Source organism: Bufo bufo, chromosome 2 (genome assembly GCF_905171765.1).
Source record: "Bufo bufo chromosome 2, aBufBuf1.1, whole genome shotgun sequence".
Lineage (NCBI taxonomy): Eukaryota > Metazoa > Chordata > Amphibia > Anura > Bufonidae > Bufo > Bufo bufo.
Genome location: NC_053390.1, coordinates 350,360,697 through 350,378,965, shown reverse-complemented (window position 1 = coordinate 350,378,965; position 18,269 = coordinate 350,360,697). Strand labels below are relative to the sequence as shown.

General features: G+C 44.3%; 1 protein-coding gene across 2 annotated transcripts in view; it reads left to right on the top strand.

The window, feature by feature from the left end:
* The first annotated feature begins 11,059 nt into the window (after positions 1 to 11,059).
* The window catches only part of SMC5 (structural maintenance of chromosomes 5), a 208,356-nt gene continuing 201,146 nt past the window's right edge, over positions 11,060 to 18,269 (top strand). For both annotated transcript variants that reach the window (XM_040417086.1, XM_040417087.1), the window contains exon 1: positions 11,060 to 11,222. In XM_040417086.1, coding sequence (XP_040273020.1) covers positions 11,104 to 11,222 — 119 coding nt within the window. In that variant the 5' untranslated portion in view covers positions 11,060 to 11,103. The remainder of the gene's footprint in view (positions 11,223 to 18,269) is intronic.

Below are 18,269 nucleotides of genomic sequence, written 5' to 3'. Positions count from 1 at the left end.
GTACAAAAAGCTTGCCGTATACATTGTACAGATGGCAATGTACTATGCATACATTTTACATAGAACTGCAGGCCAGACAGGAACTTTCCTTCAGTTTCAAGAGGCGGTAATCAAGGCCCTAATTTTCAAAAGTCAGGAAGGGGAGGGCCCGAGTACTTCAGGAGGTCATGGTGCCCGTGTTGTACCAGGACAACATTTCCCTGGTGAAGTCCCACAAACAGCAAAGAGGGGAAAGACCCCAAAAAGATGTTGGGTTTGTTACAAAAGGGGAATACGAAAGGACACCATTTATCAGTGCGACACCTGCCCTGATAAACCTGGCCTCTGCATGAAAGAATGCTTCCGAACCTACCACTTATCCATGGATTTTTTATTTCATCCTTTATGCTTCCTGTAATATTTCCATATCTCTGATTTAGTCACCTCACTTGCATACCCACTTTCCAACAACCACTACATAATCCATTCTGTGAGACACCTATTTGGTAAAAAGTACCCTTTCCACCACTTAAAATGTCCGTACGGGGGTGCTCTTCCAAAATGGGGTCACTTCTTGGAGTTTTTCATTTCTGGGGACCTCTGGAAATTTTTTAAATGCGACATGGCAGCTAAAATCCATGTCTGCCAATTCAGGCCTGCAAAAAACATATTTTGTACTTTGCCTGTAGCGGCCTGCTGTGCGCCAATACAGCAGGCTATGAGCACATATGGGGTGTTTGCAAAATGGGGAGCATATACTGGGGTACATTTTCTCCTTTAACCCCTTGTGAAAGTGAAAAATTGGGGTCTGCTAGTAATTTTTACAAATGTGTGCTATGAAATGCTTGTCTCAAGTAATTCTGCCTTCTGTAAGATACCTGTTTGGTAAAAAGTACCCTTTCCACCACTTAAAATGTTCGTACGGGGGTGCTCTTTCTGAAATGGGGTCACTTTTTGGGATTTTTCATTTCTGGGGACCTCTGGAAATTTTTTAAATGTGACATGGCAGCTAAAATCCATGTCTACCAATTCAGGTCAGCAAAATCCATATTTAGCTGTTTGATCCTAGAGCCCTGCCATGCACCCATACATCATTTTATGAGCACATATTGAGTGTTGGCATATTCGGGGGGGAAATGGGGAACAAAATGTATTTTGTCCTGCTACCCCTTGTGAAAGTGAAAAATGTGGGTGTAAAGCTACTTTTTCTGGAAAAAATTGTCATTTTTTATTTTCACAGCCAAGCGTTTCCTAATTCTGTGAAACGCCCGATGGGTCTAAATGCTCACTACACACATTGAAATATTCCTTGAGGGGTGTAGTTTCTGGAATGGGGTCACTTTTTGGGGTACCTCAGGGTGTCTTTATATGTGTAGTGTCCCACTAGGTAAATGTGGGCACTACACAAGGGTCAATTGGGCCACGTTGTTCTCCACCTCCTGTGGAACAGTCGCATTGTCTTTTACATCACATTTTAGGGTGTATTGCTATGCTTTTATGTGAATGTTTCCCTGTTTATCTGAGTATCAGGCCTGTTAGGGTGTAGTTCCTCCTCCAAGACAGTAGGGAATCCCTAATATATATAGTCAGGTCCTGTTCAGGGAAAGTGTGTAGAGTCAGAAGAGAGTGTGGACTTTAGCTAGGAAGCAGCTGAAGTGAGCTTCTGACATGCAGCTAGACAGCCCAGGCTTCTAGTTGTTACCAGGGGAAGAGTTACCTCCTGAGAAACCTGCAGTTCCCACAAAGGACAGTACAGAAGCAGAGCCGAAGTGTTTCCAGCCAGACAAGTGAGCTGAAGGGCAGAAGGATCTATCTAATGCAAGGAGATATATACCTGAGGAAGTTTCTTTACCAAGGATAAAGCCACCAATAGGGCATACGGGCCTTGGGATTAAGACAGACAGGAGTTCTGAGGAATAGTGCACAGGATTTCTGAGGAAAAGGTGCAGCCTGATCTGTGAGTGTATTTAACCCTCTGAGTATCTTGCAAGAACATTGTTGCCTGCCATTTGTAAAAGCCTGCTTATAATTTGCTACTGCCATATGGAACTTTGCTAAAAGACTGTAAATAGTTAACTGTTCAGTAAAAGGAAGTTCTGGTTCACCACAACGTGTTCCTCAATTATTCCTATCATCAATCGGTGTGCCACCATTACAGGCACTGGCATCACGAATCTTAAAGGGATCTTGCCACTAGCACATTAAAACCTGCAACACCCAGGGCACCTCACGTACCACCGGCCTGGTCCCTATATACAGAGAGTGCCCCAGAGGACTACTGTGCCAGCCTCTCCATCACTGCTGTACGCCTGCCCAGGGTCATCCTATAAAATGTGAGTAACCAAGAGCAACCCTCGTTTGCCTAGTAACCGTGACCTCACTATCGCAATACCCTGCAGGGCTGCGTACTGCATAAGCAACATAGTTCCCAAAAGCCAATCCTGCAAAATCTGTCCTCCAAAAGCCCTATGGCACTACTTCCCTTTTGGACCATGCCATGCACCCATACATCATTTTATGAGCACATATTGGGTGTTGGCGTATTCGGGGGGAAATGGGGAACAAAATGTGGGGTGCATTTTGTCCTATTACCCCTTGTGAAATTGAAAAATTGTGGGTGTAAAGCAACTTTTTAAAGAAATTTTTAAAAATTTTTATAGCCAAGCGTTTCCTAATTCTGTGAAACGCTCGATGGGTCAAATTGCTCACTACACACCTTGGAATATTCCTTGAGAAGTGTTGTTTCCAGAATGGGGTCACTTTTTGGGGGTTTCCATTCTAGGGTTACCTCAACGTGTGTTCCATTGCAAGATGGCGCCTGTGAATTATTCCAGTGAAATCTGCCTTCCAGAAGCCATTTGGTGCTCCTTTCCTTCTGACCCCTGTGTATGCCATATAGCAGTATACAAGCACATATGGGGTATTGCTTTAATCAGGAGAAAATGGGCAATAAATTAGGGGGTACATTTTCTCCAGTTCCCCCTTTTCAAGGGGAAAAATTTAGGGCTAAAGTTCATTTTTCTTGAAAAAAAAAATTAATTTTTCATTTTCACAGCCAATTCCATGTTTTACCTTTTGAGGACAAAGTTCTCACTACACATCTTGAAATATTCCTTGAAGGGTGTAGTTTCCAGAATGGGGTCACTTTTTGGGAATTTCCATTGTAGGGGTACCTCAGGGTGTCTTCATATGCGACATAGCTCCCAAAAGTCAATCCTGCAAAATCTGTCCTCCAAAAGCCCTATGGCGCTACTTCCCTTTTGGACCCTGCCATGCACCCATCATTTTATGAACACATATTGGGTGTTGGCGTATTCGGGGGGAAATGGGGAACAAAATGTGGGGTGCATTTTGTCCTGCTACCCCTTGTGAAAGTGAAAAATGTGGGTGTAAAGCAACTTTTTATGGAAAAAATTGTAATCTTTCATTTTAATAGCCAAGCGTTTCCTAAGGCCTCATGCACACGACAGTATTTTTTTGCGGTCCGCAAAAAGCTGTTCTGTTGTTCCGTGATCCGTTTTTGTTTCCGTGTGTCTTCCTTGATTTTTGGAGGATCACCAGACATGAAAAGTGAAAAACAAATCTAAGTCAAGTTTGCCTTGCAAATGATAAGAAAAAAACAGACGCGGACGACAATCTTGAGTGCCTCCGTGTTTTTTCACGGACCCATTGACTTGAATGGGTCCACGAACCGTTGTCCGTGAAAAAAATAGGACAGGTCATATTTTTTGGACGGACTGGAAACACGGATCACGGACGCGGATGACAAACGGTGCATTATCCGAGTTTTCAACGGAGAAAATCACGGAACACGGAACAAAACAACGGTCGTGTGCATAAGGCCTAATTCTGTGAAACGCCCGATGGGTCAAAGTGCTCACTACACACCTTGAAATATTCCTTGAGGGGTGTAGTTTCCAGAATCGGGTGACTTTTTTGGGGTTTCCACTGTAGGGCCACCTCAGAGTGTCTTCACATGCGACATAGCTCCCAATTACCATTCCAGCTAAATTCGCTCTCCAAAAGCCATATGATGCTCCTTCCACTATGAAGCCTGCTGTGCGCACATATATCAGTTTTTGAGAACACATGGGGTGTTTCTGTAAACCCCAGATTCAGGGTAATAGATTTGGAGTTTTGTTTGGCTGTTAACCCTTGCTTTGCTACTGGAACGAATGGATTAAAATGAAAAATCTGCCAAAAAAGTGAAATTCGGAAATTTCATTTCCTTTTGCCATTCACTCTTGTGGAACACTTAAAGGGTTAACAAAGTTTGTAAAATCAGTTTTGAATACCTTGAGGGGTGTAGTTTCTAAAATGGGGTGATTTATGGGTGGTTTCTAATATGTAAGCCCCAGATAGTGACTTCATAACTGAACTGATCCTGAAAAATTTGGGTTTTGGAAATATTGTTAAAAATGTTAAGATTTGCTTCTAAACTTCTAAGCCTTCTAACGTCCCAAAAATATTAAATTTCATTTTCAATATGATCCAAACATGAAGTAGACCAATGGGGAATGTAAAGTAATTAAATTTTTGGAGGTATTACTATCTATTATAAAAGTAGAGAAATTTAAATTTGGAAATGTACTAATTTTTCCAAATTTTGGGTAAATTTGATATTTTTTTTATAAATAAAAAATAAATTTTTTGACTTATTTCACCAGTGTCATGAAGTACGATATGGGACGAGAAAACAATCTCAGAATGGCCTGGATAAGTAAAAGTGTTTTAAAGTTATTACCACATAAAGTCACACATGTCAGATTTTCAAAAAATGGCCTGGGCAGGAAAGTGAAAAGAGACCCGAGGTTGAAGGGGTTAACATAAAGTACAATATGTTAGGAGAAAACAATCTCAGAATAGCCTGGATAAGTAAAATCGTTCCAAAGATATTACCACATAAAGTGACACATGTCAGGTTTGCAAAATTAACCACCTCCGGACCGCCTAACGCAGGATCGCGTTCCGGAGGTGGCAGCCCTGCGCACAGTCACGCATATACGCGTCATCTCGCGAGACGCGAGACTTCCTGTGAACGCGCGCACACAGGCGCGCGCGCTCACAGGAACGGAAGGTAAGAGAGTTGATCTCCAGCCTGCCAGCGGCGATCGTTCGCTGGCAGGCTGGAGATGTGTTTTTTTTAACCCCTAACAGGTATATTAGACGCTGTTTTGATAACAGCGTCTAATATACCTGCTACCTGGTCCTCTGGTGGTCCCCTTTGTTTGGATCGACCACCAGAGGACACAGGTAGCTCAGTAAAGTAGCACCAAGCACCACTACACTACACTACACCCCCCCCCCCGTCACTTATTAACCCCTTATTAGCCCCTGATCACCCCTAATCACCCCTGATCACCCCATATAGACTCCCTGATCACCCCCCTGTCATTGATTACCCCCCTGTCATTGATCAACCCCCTGTAAAGCTCCATTCAGACGTCCGCATGATTTTTACGGATCCACTGATAGATGGATCGGATCCGCAAAACGCATCCGGACGTCTGAATGAAGCCTTACAGGGGCGTGATCAATGACTGTGGTGATCACCCCATATAGACTCCCTGATCACCCCCCTGTCATTGATTACCCCCCTGTCATTGATTACCCCCCTGTAAAGCTCCATTCAGACGTCCGCATGATTTTTACGGATCCACTGATAGATGGATCGGATCCGCAAAACGCATCCGGACGTCTGAATGAAGCCTTACAGGGGCATGATCAATGACTGTGGTGATCACCCCATATAGACTCCCTGATCACCCCCCTGTAAAGCTCCATTCAGATGTCCGCATGATTTTTACGGATGCACTGATACATGGATCGGATCCGCAAAACGCATCCGGTCGTCTGAATGAAGCCTTACAGGGGCATGATCAATGACTGTGGTGATCACCCCCCTGTCATTGATTACCCCCCTGTAAAGCTCCATTCAGATGTCCGCATGATTTTTACGGATGCACTGATAGATGGATCGGATCCGCAAAACGCATCCGGACGTCTGAATGAAGCCTTACAGGGGCATGATCAATGACTGTGGTGATCACCCCATATAGACTCCCTGATCACCCCCCCTGTCATTGATTACCCCCCTGTCATTGATTACCCCCCTGTAAAGCTCCATTCAGACGTCCGCATGATTTTTACGGATGCACTGATAGATGGATCCGATCCGCAAAACGCATCCGGACGTCTGAATGAAGCCTTACAGGGGCGTGATCAATGACTGTGGTGATCACCCCATATAGACTCCCTGATCACCCCCCTGTCATTGATTACCCCCCTGTAAAGCTCCATTCAGACGTCCGCATGATTTTTACGGATGCACTGATAGATGGATCGGATCCGCAAAACGCATCCGGACGTCTGAATGAAGCCTTACAGGGGCGTGATCAATGACTGTGGTGATCACCCCATATAGACTCCCTGATCACCCCCCTGTCATTGATTACACCCCTGTCATTGATTACCCCCCTGTAAAGCTCCATTCAGACGTCCGCATGATTTTTACGGATCCACTGATAGATGGATCGGATCCGCAAAACGCATCCGGACGTCTGAATGAAGCCTTACAGGGGCATGATCAATGACTGTGGTGATCACCCCATATAGACTCCCTGATCACCCCCCTGTCATTGATTACCCCCCTGTCATTGATTACCCCCCTGTAAAGCTCCATTCAGATGTCCGCATGATTTTTACGGATGCACTGATAGATGGATCGGATCCGCAAAACGCATCCGGACGTCTGAATGAAGCCTTACACGGGCGTGATCAATGACTGTGGTTATCACCCCATATAGACTCCCTGATCACCCCCCTGTCATTGATCACCCCCCTGTCGATGATCAACCCCCCTGTCATTGATCAACCCCCCTGTCATTGATCACCCCCCCTGTCATTGATCACCCCTCTGTAAGGCTCCATTCAGATATTTTTTTGGCCCAAGTTAGCGGAATTTTTTTTTTTTTTTCTTACAAAGTCTCATATTCCACTAACTTGTGTCAAAAAATAAAATCTCACATGAACTCCCCATACCCCTCACGGAATCCAAATGCGTAACATTTTTTAGACATTTATATTCCAGACTTCTTCTCACGCTTTAGGGCCCCTAGAATGCCAGGGCAGTATAAATACCCCACATGTGACCCCATTTCGGAAAGAAGACACCCCCAGGTATTCCGTGAGGGGCATATTGAGTCCATGAAAGATTGAAATTTTTGTCCCAAGTTAGCGGAACGGGAGACTTTGTGAGAAAAAAATAAAAAATATCAATTTCCGCTAACTTGTGCCAAAAAAAAAAAATTTCTATGAACTCGCCATGCCCCTCATTGAATACCTTGGGGTGTCTTCTTTCCAAAATGGGGTCACATGTGGGGTATTTATACTGCCCTGGCATTCTAGGGGCCCCAAAGCGTGAGAAGAAGTCTGGTATCCAAATGTCTAAAAATGCCCTCCTAAAAGGAATTTGGGCACCTTTGCGCATCTAGGCTGCAAAAAAGTGTCACACATCTGGTATCGCCGTACTCAGGAGAAGTTGGGGAATGTGTTTTGGGGTGTCATTTTACATATACCCATGCTGGGTGAGAGAAATATCTTGGTCAAATGCCAACTTTGTATAAAAAAATGGGAAAAGTTGTCTTTTGCCAAGATATTTCTCTCACCCAGCATGGGTATATGTAAAATGACACCCCAAAACACATTCCCCAACGTCTCCTGAATACGGCGATACCACATGTGTGACACTTTTTTGCAGCCTAGGTGGGCAAAGGGGCCCATATTCCAAAGAGCACCTTTAGGATTTCACAGGTCATTTACCTACTTACCACACATTAGGGCCCCTGGAAAATGCCAGGGCAGTATAACTACCCCACAAGTGACCCCATTTTGGAAAGAAGACACCCCAAGGTATTCCGTGAGGGGCATGGCGAGTTCCTAGAATTTTTTATTTTTTGTCACAAGTTAGTGGAAAATGATGATTTTTTTTTTTATTTTTTTTTTCATACAAAGTCTCATATTCCACTAACTTGTGACAAAAAATAAAAAGTTCCATGAACTCACTATGCCCATCAGCGAATACCTTGGGGTCTCTTCTTTCCAAAATGGGGTCACTTGTGGGGTAGTTATACTGCCCTGGCATTCTAGGGGCCCAAATGTGTGGTAAGGAGTTTGAAATCAAATTCTGTAAAAAATGACCTGTGAAATCCGAAAGGTGCTCTTTTGTATATGGGCCCCTTTGCCCACCTAGGCTGCAAAAAAGTGTCACACATCTGGTATCTCCGTAATCGGGAGAAGTTGGGGAATGTGTTTTGGGGTGTCATTTTACATATACCCATGCTGGGTGAGAGAAATATCTTGGCAAAAGACAACTTTTCCCATTTTTTTATACAAAGTTGGCATTTGACCAAGATATTTATCTCACCCAGCATGGGTATATGTAAAAAGACACCCCAAAACACATTCCTCAACTTCTCCTGAGTACGGAGATACCAGATGTGTGACACTTTTTTGCAGCCTAGGTGGGCAAAGGGGCCCACATTCCAAAGAGCACCTTTCGGATTTCACAGGTCATTTACCTACTTACCACACATTTGGGCCCCTAGAATGCCAGGGCAGTATAACTACCCCACAAGTGACCCCATTTTGGAAAGAAGAGACCCCAAGGTATTCGCTGATGGGCATAGTGAGTTCATGGAAGTTTTTATTTTTTGTCAGAAGTTTGTGGAATATGAGACTTTGTATGAAAAAAAAAAAAAAAAAAAAAAAATCATCATTTTCCACTAACTTGTGACAAAAAATAAAAAATTCTAGGAACTCGCCATGCCCCTCACGGAATACCTTGGGGTGTCTTCTTTCCAAAATGGGGTCACTTGTGGGGTAGTTATACTGCCCTGGTATTCTAGGGGCCCAAATGTGTGGTAAGGAGTTTGAAATCAAATTCAGGAAAAAATGAGGAGTGAAATCCGAAAGGTGCTCTTTGGAATATGGGCCCCTTTGCCCACCTAGGCTGCAAAAAAGCGTCACACATCTGGTATCCCCGTACTCAGGAGAAGTTGAGGAATGTGTTTTGGGGTGTCTTTTTACATATACCCATGCTGGGTGAGATAAATATCTTGGTCAAATGACAACTTTGTATAAAAAAATGGGAAAAGTTGTCTTTTGCCAAGATATTTCTCTCACCCAGCATGGGTATATATAAAATGACACCCCAAAACACATTCCCCACCTTCTCCTGAGTACGGAGATACCAGATGTGTGACACTTTTTTGCAGCCTAGGTGGGCAAAGGGGCCCATATTCCAAAGAGCACCTTTCGGATTTCACAGGTCATTTTTTACAGAATTTGATTTCAAACTCCTTACCACACATTTGGGCCCCTAGAATGCCAGGGCAGTATAACTACCCCACAAGTGACCCCATTTTGGAAAGAAGAGACCCCAAGGTATTCGCTGATGGGCATAGTGAGTTCATAGAACTTTTTATTTTTTGTCACAAGTTAGTGGAATATGAGACTTTGTAAGAAAAAAAAAAAAAATCATCATTTTCCGCTAACTTGTGACAAAAAATAAAAAGTTCTATGAACTCACTATGCCCATCAGCGAATACCTTAGGGTGTGTACTTTCAGAAATGGGGTCATTTGTGGGGTGTTTGTACTGTCTGGGCATTGTAGAACCTCAGGAAACATGACAGGTGCTCAGAAAGTCAGAGCGGCTTCAAAAAGCGGAAATTCACATTTTTGTACCATAGTTTGTAAACGCTATAACTTTTACCCAAACCATTTTTTTTTTTTACCCAAACATTTTTTTTTAATCAAAGACATGTAGAACTATAAATTTAGAGCAAAATTTCTATATGGATCTCGTTTTTTTTGCAAAATTTTACAACTGAAAGTGAAAAATGTCATTTTTTTGCAAAAAATCTTTACATTTCGATTAATAACAAAAAAAGTAAAAATGTCAGCAGCAATGAAATACCACCAAATGAAAGCTCTATTAGTGAGAAGAAAAGGAGGTAAAATTCATTTGGGTGGTAAGTTGCATGACCGAGCAATAAACGGTGAAAGTAGTGTAGGTCAGAAGTGTAAAAAGTGGCCTGGTCTTTCAGGGTGTTTAAGCACTGGGGGCTGAGGTGGTTAAGCCCGGTTTGGAAATGGTTAAAGAGGCCTACAAAATGCAATGTAATCTGAAAACACCATGTCAGGGATGGCACAACTTGCGGCTCTCCAGCTGTTGCAAAACTACAACTCCCAGCATGCCCAGTCTGCCTCTTGCACATGAACGTTGTGTGCCCGTGGCCGTATTGCAGCCCGCATACGGCGGGTCCGCAATACACGGGCACCGGCCGTGTGCATCACGGATGCGGACCCATTCACTTAAATGGGTCCGCAATCACAGAGATGCGGAATAGAAGCACGGATCGGAACCCCACGAAAGCACTACGGAGTGCTTCCAAGGTGTTTCTGTCCATGCCTCTGCACCACAAAAAAAATAGAAGTTATTCTATTTTTTTGCAGTGCGGACGGATCACGGACCCATTTAAGTTGAATGGGTCTCGATCCGTCCCAGCCGACGCACGGGCAAATTGCGGTCCCCAATGCATGGAAGGGATGCACAACGTTTGTGTGCAAAAGGCCTAAAACCCAGTAAGCCAAATCCGTGAATGTATTTGTAGTATGCCGAACATGGTGGTTCTTTGACTTTATCCAATAAAATCTCCTCCATTTCTAAAGAGAACCCAATTTCAGCACCAGAACTGAACACTAGCTAGCCCTAGCGGTGACTTAGCAGTGGGTGAGGAAAGTTGGTGCGACGTGGTCCTGTCCCGGAAAGAGACGGTACAACCTAGAAAGATAATTCTTCTGACGTAAAGTTGTGTGAATCCTAGCGGGAAAACACGACTGAGTAACCAAGCCCCGCCCATCAGGCGTACAGCGGCGTAGACATCGCAAGACCATTTCCCGCCATTTTCTGAGCTTCTAGCGAATCACGTGTCCTGGTGGCCTCCGCACTGTACGGTATCTCTTTCTGCCAGGGGCGGAGACTCGACCTCACAGTCACGTGATGGTGACGTCTGGAAAGTCCTTCCTGTGTGTAGAAGACAGGCTGCCGTTACCGGGTGACCATGGCGACTCCGCTCGGGAAGAGGAAGGCGGACTGCAGTATGATGCTGCCCGGGCGGCGGGAGCACTATAACCAATATGTCGAGGGCGCCATCATCAGGATCAAGATGGAGAATTTCCTGTATGTGCCCTGCACTTCTATGTGATGTTGCAGCACGCCTGTGCATGACCGCAGCTCTGCTCTGGATTAAAGATGACTGTGGTGGTCTTATCCCATTAGTCTCCATCCTTGGGAGGAATTCACATGTGACAGATTTGTTGGGGAAATTGTTATGACTGAAAGTCCTCTCCATACAGCAGAATGGGGTTGTTTCTGCAGCAGAGACATGCAGTCTTCATTGTGATGAATGACGCAGTCACAGAGAATTCTTTGCCCTGTGAATAGACTGTTAGGATTGCCATAGGGCTCCTGTCTGCGGCTGTGTTCTGGTTTGTGATGGTGTGGACTGTGCACATGACACTGGGGTGCTATGTCCTGTGAATAGAGTGGCTGTCAGGCCAGCGCGTTGCTGCTTTATGGAATGGACGGAGACCTAGTGTGGGCTCGCCTGTGTCAGTCTGGTAGAGTTGAATGATGTGCATACCTGGCCTCCGCTCCATTCAGATGGGGGGCACAGGACCCCCATTCTCACGGTCGTTGTGGGGGTTCCCAGCAATCAGGCAATTATCGTCTATCCTGAGGAAAATCTCTGCAGGGTACACTCACATGTGGATATGACATGGGTTTGAGGTTGCACACTACCAGCAAAGAGAATGGGTTCAGAGCTGAACCTGGACACATCCCCATATTCACCCCTCTGCCCCCCCCCGATGAGCATCAGAGCGTTTCATGCTCTGATGCTGTCCCTTGCCCTGCGCTGAATCGCGCAGGGCAAGAGCTGTTTGTTTATGTTTTTAGCACTACTAGGTAGTAATCCTGGTGACGTCACCGGCTCTGATGGACGGGCTTTAGCACTGCCCTAGCCGTTTTACAGGCTAGGGCAGCGCTAAAGCTGCCGGTGACGTCACCGGGCTCACTGCTAGGCAAAGCCTCCGCCTAACAGTCCCCATGGAGAGCCCGGTACATCACTGGATCCTCAAAAAATGCCTTTGCCCTGCGCGATACAGCGCCAGGGTAAAGGAGAGCACCAGAACATGAAATGCTCTGATGCTCGTATAAGGGAGGCTGGGGGTAAAGATGGGGATGTGTCCGGGTTCAGCTCTGAACCTGGACAACCCCTTTAACCACCTCAGCCCCCCTAGCTTAAACACCCTGAAAGACCAGGCCACTTTTTACACTTCTGACCTACACTACTTTAACCGTTTATTGTTCGGTCATGCAACTTACCACCCAAATGAATTTTACCTCCTTTTCTTCTCACTAATAGAGATTTCATTTGGTGGTATTTCATTGCTGCTGACATTTTTACTTTTTTTGTTATTAATCGAAATTTAACGATTTTTTTGCAAAAAAATGACATTTTTCACTTTCAGTTGTAAAATTTTGCAAAAAAAAACGACATCCATATATAAATTTTTCTCTAAATTTATTGTTCTACATGTCTTTGATAAAAAAAAATGGTTTGGGTAAAAGTTATAGCGTTTACAAACTATGGTACAAAAATGTGAATTTCCGCTTTTTGAAGCAGCTCTGACTTTCTGAGCACCTGTCATGTTTCCTGAGGTTCTACAATGGCCAGACAGTACAAACACCCCACAAATGACCCCATTTCGGAAAGTAGACACCCTAAGGTATTCATTCGCTGATGGGCATAGTGAGTTCATAGAACTTTTTATTTTTTGTCACAAGTTAGCGGAAAATGATGATTTTTTTTTTCTTTTTTTTTTTTTCTTACAAAGTCTCATATTCCACTAACTTGTGACAAAAAATAAAAACTTCTATGAACTCACTATGCCCATCAGCGAATACCTTGGGGTGTCTTCTTTCCAAAATGGGGTCACTTATGGGGTAGTTATACTGCCCTGGCATTCTAGGGGCCCTAATGTGTGGTAAGTAGTTTGAAATCAAAATCTGTAAAAAATGGCCGGTGAAATCTGAAAGGTGCTCTTTGGAATGTGGGCCCCTTTGCCCACCTAGGCTGCAAAAAAGTGTCACACATCTGGTATCGCCGTACTCAGGAGAAGTTGGGCAATGTGTTTTGGGGTGTCATTTTACATATACCCATGCTGGGTGAGAGAAATATCTTGGTCAAATGCCAACTTTGTATAAAAAAAATGGGAAAAGTTTGTCTTTTGCCGAGATATTTCTCTCACCCAGCATGAGTATATGTAAAAAGACACCCCAAAACACATTGCCTAACTTCTCCTGAATACGGCGATACCAGATGTGTGACACTTTTTTGCAGCTTAGGTGGGCAAAGGGGCCCACATTCCAAAGAGCACCTTTCGGATTTCACCGGCCATTTTTTACCCATTTTGATTTCAAACTACTTACCACACATTAGGGCCCCTAGAATCCCAGGGCAGTATAACTACCCCACAAGTGACCCCATTTTGGAAAGAAGACACCCCAAGGTATTCACTGATGGGCATAGTGAGTTCATGGAAGTTTTTTTTTTTTTGTCACAAGTTAGTGGAATATGAGACTTTGTAAGAAAAAAATAAATAAATAATAAATCATCATTTTCCGCTAACTTGTGACAAAAAATAAAAAATTCTAGGAACTCTCCATGCCCCTCACGGAATACCTTGGGGTGTCTTCTTTCCAAAATGGGGTCACTTGTGGGGTAGTTATACTGCCCTGGCATTCTAGGGGCCCTAATGTGTGGTAAGTAGGTAAATGACCTGTGAAATCCGAAAGGTGCTCTTTGGAATGTGGGCCCCTTTGCCCACCTAGGCTGCAAAAAAGTGTCACACATCTGGTATCGCCGTATTCAGGAGAAGTTGGGCAATGTGTTTTGGGGTGTCTTTTTACATATACTCATGCTGGGTGAGAGAAATATCTCGGCAAAAGACAACTTTTCCCATTTTTTTTTTATACAAAGTTGGCATTTGACCAAGATATTTATCTCGCCCAGCATGGGTATATGTAAAATGACACCCCAAAACACATTGCCCAACTTCTCCTGAGTACGGCGATACCAGATGTGTGACACTTTTTTGCAGCCTAGATGCGCAAAGGGGCCCACATTCCTTTTATGAGGGCATTTTTAGACATTTGGATCCCAGACTTCTTCTCACGCTTTAGGGCCCCTAAAAAGCCAGGGCAGTATAAATACCCCACATGTGACCCCATTTTGGAAAGAAGACACCCCAAGGTATTCAATGAGGGAATACCTTGGGGTGTCTTCTTTCCGAAATGGGGTCACATGTGGGGTATTTATACTGCCCTGGCATTCTAGGGACCCTAAAGCGTGAGAAGAAGTCTGGAATATAAATGTCTAAAAATTTTTACGCATTTGGATTCCGTGAGGGGTATGGGGAGTTCATGTGAGATTTTATTTCTTGACACAAGTTAGTGGAATATGAGACTTTGTAAGAAAAAAAATAATAATTTCCGCTAACTTGGGCCAAAAAAATGTCTGGAGCCTTACAGGGGGGTGATCAGGGAGTCTATATGGGGTGATCACCCCCCTATAAGGCTCCATTCAGATGTCCGTATGTGTTTTGCGGATCCGATCCATGTATCCGTGGATCCGTAAAAAACATACGGACATCTGAATGCAGCCTTACAGGGGGGTGATCAGGGAGTCTATATGGGGTGATCAGGGGTTAATAAGGGGTTAATAAGTGACAGGGGGGGGGGTGTAGTGTAGTGTGGTGCTTGGTGCTACTTATTACTGAGCTACCTGTGTCCTCTGGTGGTCGATCCAAACAAAGGGGACCACCAGAGGACCAGGTAGCAGGTATATTAGACGCTGTTATCAAAACAGCGTCTAATATACCTGTTAGGGGTTAAAAAAAATCGCATCTCCAGCCTGCCAGCGAACAATCGCCGCTGGCAGGCTGGAGATCCACTCGCTTACCTTCCGATCCTGTGTGCGCGCGTTCACAGGAAATCTCGTGTCTCGCGAGATGGCGCATATATGCGGGACTGTGCGCAGGGCTGCCGCCTCCGGAACGCGATCCTGCGTTAGGCGGTCCGGAGGCGGGTAAGGAATATCATCCACCCCTGCATAAATAAAAATCCATAGCACAAATTTAAGTTGCAGTTCTCTACCACTGATTTCAATCTTAGCAATGGAGAGAGTGAAATCCACAGCCTTTTCTGTGGAAACAACCCCCCCATGGGAGAAGATTTATTAAAACTGGTGCAAAGGAAAACTTTAGTTGCCCATAGCAACTAATCAGATTCCATCTTTCATTTCTTTGAGCTTTGGGAAATGAAAGGAAGAATCTGCTTGGTTGTTGTGGGCACCTAAGCCATTTTTCCTTTGCACCAATGTTGAGAAATCTCCCCCGTGTAAATGATTTGCAACTGTCTTTTTCATCCTTTAAACTACACTTAAAGGGGTTGGCCAGGTTCCTATATTGATGTCCTATCCTCAGGATAGGTCATCAGTATCAGATTGGCGGTGTACTGCAGAAAAACCACGGCATAGTACCAGTAAAGTGTATGGGATTACACAAATCTTACGTACACTTTGCAGATTTTTTCAGTGCGGAAATCCATTTTTGCCATGAGGATTTCCAAATCTGCAGCATGTCAGTTTTGTTTGCGGTTTTAGATGCGGATTTCGCCCTTTTCCAATGAAGGGTGAGCTCTGTGGCAAAACCGCATCTAATCCGCGATATCTGTTGGGCGCGATACATTTATCTTAGTGGCACAACCCCTAGTGACTTTTTCTTAAGACCACCCAGCGTAGCCGAGCCTGTGGTGGTAATCATAAATACCTCATCCCTGCTGCCAGGTTCCAGCACCATCAATACCCCTCCAGGTCCCGGGTCTCCCTGCGTTGGCATCTGGTTTTGCATTCAATGACTGGCCACAACAGTGACATCTCTCTCATTTGGCATGTGACATGAAGCATGAATGTCACCCCTGCAGGACTTGTAAAATGGGCGTTAGGTTCCATGCAGGAGCTATACATTTAGTGCCAACGGCAGGTTTACTGATCTTACTGGATGACATCTGATACCGGGCTTGGCTGCAGATATATACCTCCCCACATGCCAGTCTGATCCCTGTGCACTGGAGTGAGATGCACCTAAGGCCTCATGCACACAAAAGTTGTTTTTTGCGTCCGCAAATTGTGCGTCCACTAAAAAAAAAACAGATGCGGCTTCCGTTTTTTTGGGAGGATCCGTTTTTTTCCCACAGATCCCTTGTAAAAGATGCCTATCCTTGTCCGCAAATGTGAAAAAAGTAGGACATGCACTATTTTTATTTTTTTTGCTGAAGGGAAACACAGACAACGGACAAGGAACACGGATGAACTATCAGCATTTTTTTGCTGACCCATTGAAATGAATAGGTCCCCATCCTATCTGCAAAAAAAAAAAAAACGGAACGGAGGCCGAGAAAAACAACGGTCGTGTGCATGAGGCCTAAGAGGCAGATGACTCTTAATAAATTAGGCGCCTCTCTGGCAGTTTTTGTGCCAGAAACGGAAGTGTATGCCAGCGAGGTGCCTGCCTAGACTTCTGTTATAACTTGCGCCAAAAATGGGCTTGTATAGGAAATCTGGAGGGCAGCACGAAGAGGCAAGAAGGTTACAGAGTCGCAAGTTATGGAGCACATATGGTGTGTGCCATCATTTCACGACATATTTTTACGCCACAATAGTGGCGAAAACGCATTGATAAGTGCTGCTCAGTATGTCTGCAGGTTGTGTAGTATCTGCGTGTAACCCAGCATTTCATTGACATACAGTGGGATACGAAAGTTTGGGCAACCTTGTTAATCATCATGATTTTCCTGTATAAATCGTTGGTTGTTATGATAAAAAATGTCAGTTAAATATATCATATAGGAGACACACACAGTGATATTTGAGAAGTGAAATGAAGTTTATTGGATTTACAGAAAGTGTGCTATAATTGTTTAAACAAAATTAGGCAGGTGCATAAATTTGGGCACCACAAAAAAGAAATGAAATCAATATTTAGTAGATCCTCCTTTTGCAGAAATTACAGCCTCTAAACGCTTCCTGTAGGTTCCAATGAGAGTCTGGATTCTGGTTGAAGGTATTTTGGACCATTCCTCTTTACAAAACATCTTTAGTTCATTCAGGTTTGGTGGCTTCCGAGCATGGACAGCTCTCTTTAAGTGACACCACAGATTTTCAATTATATTCAGGTCTGGGGACTGAGATGGCCATTCCAGAACGTTGTACTTGTTCCTCTGCATAAATGCCTTAGTGGATTTTGAGCAGTGTTTAGGGTCCTTGTCTTGTTGAAAGATCCAGCCCCGGCGCAGCTTCAGCTTTATCACTGATTCCTGGACATTGGTCTCCAGAATCTGCTGATACTGAGTAGAATCCATGCGTTCCTCAACTTTGACAAGATTCCCAGTCCCTGCACTGGCCACACAGCCCCACAGCATGATGTGATGTGTTCTTTTTCCTCCATGCATAACACCCCTTGTTATGGCCAAATAACTCAATTTTAGTTTCATCAGTCCACTGCACCTTATTCGAAAATGAAGTTGGCTTGTCCAAATGTGCTTTAGCCCACCTCAAGCGGCACTTTTCGTGCTGTGGGTGGAGAAAAGGCTTCCTCTGCATCACTCTCGCATACAGCATCTCCTTGTGTAAAGTGCGCCGAATGGTTGAACGATGCACAGTGACTCCATCTGCAGCAAGATGATGATGTAGGTCTTTGGTGCTGGTCTGTGGGTTGAGTCTGACTGTTCTCACCATTCGTCGCTTCTGTCTATCCGAGATTTTTCTTGGTCTGCCACTTTGAGCCTTAACTTGAACTGAGCCTGTGGTCTTCCATTTCCTCAATATGTTCCTAACTGTGGAAACAGACAGCTGAAATCTCTGAGACAGCTTTCTGTATCCTTCCCCTAAACCATGATGGTGAACAATCTTTGTCTTCAGGTCATTTGAGAGTTGTTTTGAGACCCCCCATGTTGCTACTCTTCAGAGGAAATTAAGAGGAGGGAAACTTACAATTGACCCCCTTAAAGCGAACCTTTCACCTCATTTTCACTTTATAAACTAGCAACAGTACCTTTATAGATTATCTTCAGTGTGTTCTTATACATGTTAGTGCCGCTTTCCTG